This window comes from Bison bison, unplaced genomic scaffold (assembly GCF_000754665.1).
Source record: "Bison bison bison isolate TAMUID 2011002044 unplaced genomic scaffold, Bison_UMD1.0 scf7180017864185, whole genome shotgun sequence".
NCBI classification, from domain to species: Eukaryota; Metazoa; Chordata; class Mammalia; order Artiodactyla; family Bovidae; genus Bison; species Bison bison.
In genome coordinates this window covers 119404-123443 of record NW_011494757.1, presented here as the reverse complement: position 1 = coordinate 123443, position 4040 = coordinate 119404, and the positions used below count along the sequence as shown (strand labels likewise).

At 43.7% G+C, this 4040-nt stretch overlaps 1 protein-coding gene across 1 annotated transcript; it reads left to right on the top strand.

The window, feature by feature from the left end:
* Positions 1 to 426: 426 nt before the first annotated feature.
* Positions 427 to 2383, top strand: LOC104991315 (olfactory receptor 5A2). The gene is given in 6 exon segments (XM_010843733.1): positions 427 to 487; positions 1421 to 1588; positions 1591 to 1647; positions 1650 to 1998; positions 2000 to 2103; positions 2106 to 2383. Coding segments are annotated over 6 exon segments (1017 nt in total).
* The last annotated feature ends 1657 nt before the right edge of the window (positions 2384 to 4040 follow it).

The window sequence follows — 4040 nt, the reverse complement described above, 5'->3', positions numbered from 1 at the left end:
AGGTGGTCTGGTATTCCCATCTCTTTCAGAATATTCCACAGTTTATTGTGATCCACACAGTCAAAGGCCGTGGCATAGTCAATAAAGCAGAAATAGATGTTTTTCTGGAACTCTCTTCCTTTTTCGATGATCCAGTGGATGTTGGCAGTTTGATCTCTGGTTCCTCTGCCTTTTCTAAAACCAGCTTGAACATCTGGAAGTTCACGGTTCACGTATTGCTGAAGCCTGGCTTGGAGAATTTTGAGCATTACTTTACTAGCATGTGAGATGAGTGTAATTGTGTGGTAGTTTGAGCATTCTTTGGCATTGCCCTTCTTTGGGAAATTTCCCCTTGCCTCTCCCTAAATATTATCCTCAAATATGCAATGAATCATTCCCAACTTCTCTTGGTCAGGAAGTACTGGTTTCTGCTTTTCCACGACCACCATGACTTGGCCAATTTCAGTCAACTTTGCTGTTGCTTCCTTCTTCCACCTCACACCCAAAGGTAAGCAAATAGCCCTGTATCCCATAATGATGCTGATCGAGCTAGTCCGAACTTTGGATTTTTTATGATTTTATGCAGTGATTTGTATAAAACTTACTATAGGGGCTCCCTTGGTGGTCCAGTGGCTAAGACTCCACACTCGCTGAGCAGGGAGCCAGGGTCTGAGTCCTGGTGGGGGAACTGGGTCCTACATGCTGCACCTGAAGGTCCCACATGCCATGACTGAGACCCGGGGCAGCCAAATAAATAAATAAAAATAAATATTTTTAAAACCTATAAAATTAGAAAAAATGTCTAGTTCTAAGCATGCATTTACTGATACTGCACATGTATGTGTTTGTATATATAAATCCCTTTTCCCTTTAATTTTGCTACCTAAAAGAATGGATTGTTTTCATTATGGGTTGAATCTCCTCCCTCAACATGGAACATGCAAAATACTATAACCAGTTGTATTTACTTCCTTTTTTGGATTCTTATACTAAATATGCATAAAATAGAATAAATTCCTAACTTTATTGTTAATCTGGGTTGATATTTTCAAGTCAGAAAGTCTAAAAAAGCCATAAGAAACCCAAACCTAAAGAAGCCCTGAGACTCAACCTTCCATTTTTCAACTGAGAAAATGAGGAAACAAAGAGATTAAATGACTTTCCCACCGTCTCCAGGGAGTTGGGAATAAAGTTGTGAACAAAATTCACATTTCTGACTCCCAGTCTCTCTCTCCTCTTTTAGATCGCTTCTCTTCTTGTCAGCAAAGTATAGAGCACACAGATTTTAAATAGTACGAAGGGATTATCATAGGCTGACTTGCTCGGAGAAGACTTTGCCTAGCAGGTGGCTAAACCTGGTATCTGCTGTAAGATATTATAGGAAATATCGACTCGTAACAAAGTCTAACAGATCACAGGACTGCTTCCCTCCTTTATTCAGGAAGCAGGTCTGCGGCTGCAGGAAGGAACAGCACCATTGTGACAAAATTCATTCTCCTGGGATTTTCAGGGCAGCCTGAAATGAAGATTTTTCTTTTTGCATTATTTCTGGGCATTTACCTCCTGACCCTCGCCTGGAACCCGAGCCTCATGGCCCTCGTCAGGATGGACTCCACCTGCACACGCCCGTGGCCGTCTTCCTCAGTAACCTGTCCTTCCTGGATGTCTGTATGTGTCCTCCACAGCCGCCAAGATGCTCTCTGACATCATCCCGGAGCGGAAAACCGTCTCCTCGATGGGCTGTGCCGTGCAGTGCTTTGTCTTCTGCGGGCTGGGGCTGGCTGCCTGCTTCCTGTTGGCGGCCATGGCACTTGATCGCGGTGCTGCGATGTGCAGCCCGCTGCCCTACACGGTCCTCGTATCTCACACCCTTTGATTAAAGAAGGCGGCCGGAGCCTACTTGGGTGGGTTCCTCAGTTCTTTGATTGACACCTGCTCTGTCTATCAGCACGATTTCTGCGGGCCCAACGTGATCAACCACCTCTTCTGTGACCTTCCTCCAGTCCTGGTTCTGTCCTGCTGATACTTTTGCCAGCCGGGTGGTGACCTTCCTCATGGGTGTGAGCGTTGGGGTGCTGTCTGTCCTTGTGATCCTCATCTCATATGGTTGCATTGCTGCTGCCATCCTATCAGGTCAGCTAGAGGGAGGACCAAGGCCTTCAGCACCTGTGCCTCTCATCTGACTGCTGGGACCCTCTTCTATGGTTCTGGTCTCTTCATGTACATGCGACCTAGTTCCAGCTACTCCCTGGACCAGGACAAGGTGGTGTCCATAGTCTCTGCTCTGGTGATTCCTATGATAAATCCCATCATCTACAGTCTTAGGAACAAGGACATTAAAAATGCCACGAGGAAAGCTGTGCAAAGGGATTATGTAATTTTTCATGGGCATTACCTTTTCTGACCCTAATATAATGTTTGCAATGAAGCTGTGAGCTGGGTCACTTGTTCAGACTCATGTCGTTTTGGACTAGTTGATCTGCATAATTTGTGATGACCAGGCCCCCCCCCCCCACTTTTTTTTCAATATTTCTCTAACCAGTTTCCTATTGCTTATTGGGAAAAAGTTTGGCCATTACTTGTTTCTAGAATGAATAACATTGCATAGATTGAGATTAGCAGAAAACTTCACCATGAGGAAGGCTGATCAACTCGGAGTATCAAAATATGAGTTTGTGTCTGTAGGTGGAAGACATTGAAAAAAATGTTCGTCCAGTATTTAAGGTGGAGATTCTTCAGGTAGGTCCAGAACATAGCATTGTAACCTGAGGAAGGGGATTGTCGTTGTTTACTTTTTAGGACATGTTGGACTCTTTTGTGACCCCATGGACTGTAGCCCACCAGGCTCCTCTGTCCATGGGGATTCTCCAGGCAAGAATACTGGAGTGGGTTGCCATGCCCTCCTCCAGGAATCTTCCCAACCCAGGGATCGAACCCAGGTCTCTTGCATTGCAGGCAGATTCTTTACTGACTAAGCCACCAGGGAAGTCCAAGAATACTGGCGTGGGTAGCCTATCCCTTCTCCAGGGGATCTTCCCAACCCAGGAATCGAACATGCATCTCCTTCACTGCAGGCAGATTCTTTACCAGCTGAGTTACCAGGGAAGCACTATACAGTTGCTAAGTGTTCTTAAATCATGAAACCTATGGTTATTAATCTAAATATGCCATCTTTATATTTGTGGCCTTATGCAAGTTACTTACAAGCTCTATTTTTCTCATGTGTAAAATGGGAATAATAACTGTATCTACCTCATTGAATTGATGCAACAATTAAGTGAGAATGTACATGAGAAGGGCTTAGCCAAGTGCCTGGTATATGGTTGTCTTGTTCTTTAGTCCCTGAGTTGTATCCAGCTTTTCTGACCTCTGGGACTGTAGCCCACCACGCTCTTCTGTCCACGGGATTTCCCAGGCAAGAATACTAGAATGAGCTGCCATTTCCTTCTTCAGGGGATCTTCCCAAGCCAGGAATTGAACATGCATCTCCTGCATTGGCAGGTGGATTCTTTATCACTGAGCCATCAGGGAAGCCCCTGCCTGGTATATAATAATATTTAACAAATGTTAGCTCCTATTGTCAGCCATTTAGTCAATATTATTAGTTTTGAACACAGCAGGAGAAATTCAGGTTAATGTGCTAAAAAGAGACAAAGTACATAGCTTTATAATGTCTACTCAGATTGGGCCATAATAGTCTCAGTAAAAGGCATGTCTATAATTTCTCACCTTTGCCACTTCTTTTGCATATTAGGAAGCAGTTCTTTGGGAAGAAGAAAGAGCTTAAGCTCATAGAACTGCCCACGTGTGGAAATCCTATCACTGTGCTAATTTTTTAAAATTAATTTTGATTGAAGTCTAGTTGCTTTGCAATGTTGTGACAGTTTCTATTGTATATTAAAATGAATCAGCCATGTGGCTACATATATCCCTTCCCTTTTGGACTTCCTTCCCATTCAGGTCACCACAGTGCATTAATAGAGGTCCTTGTGCTATATACACAGTCAGTTATCTATCTTATACCTGGTATCAATTTGTTGTTGTTCAATCACTAAGTTATT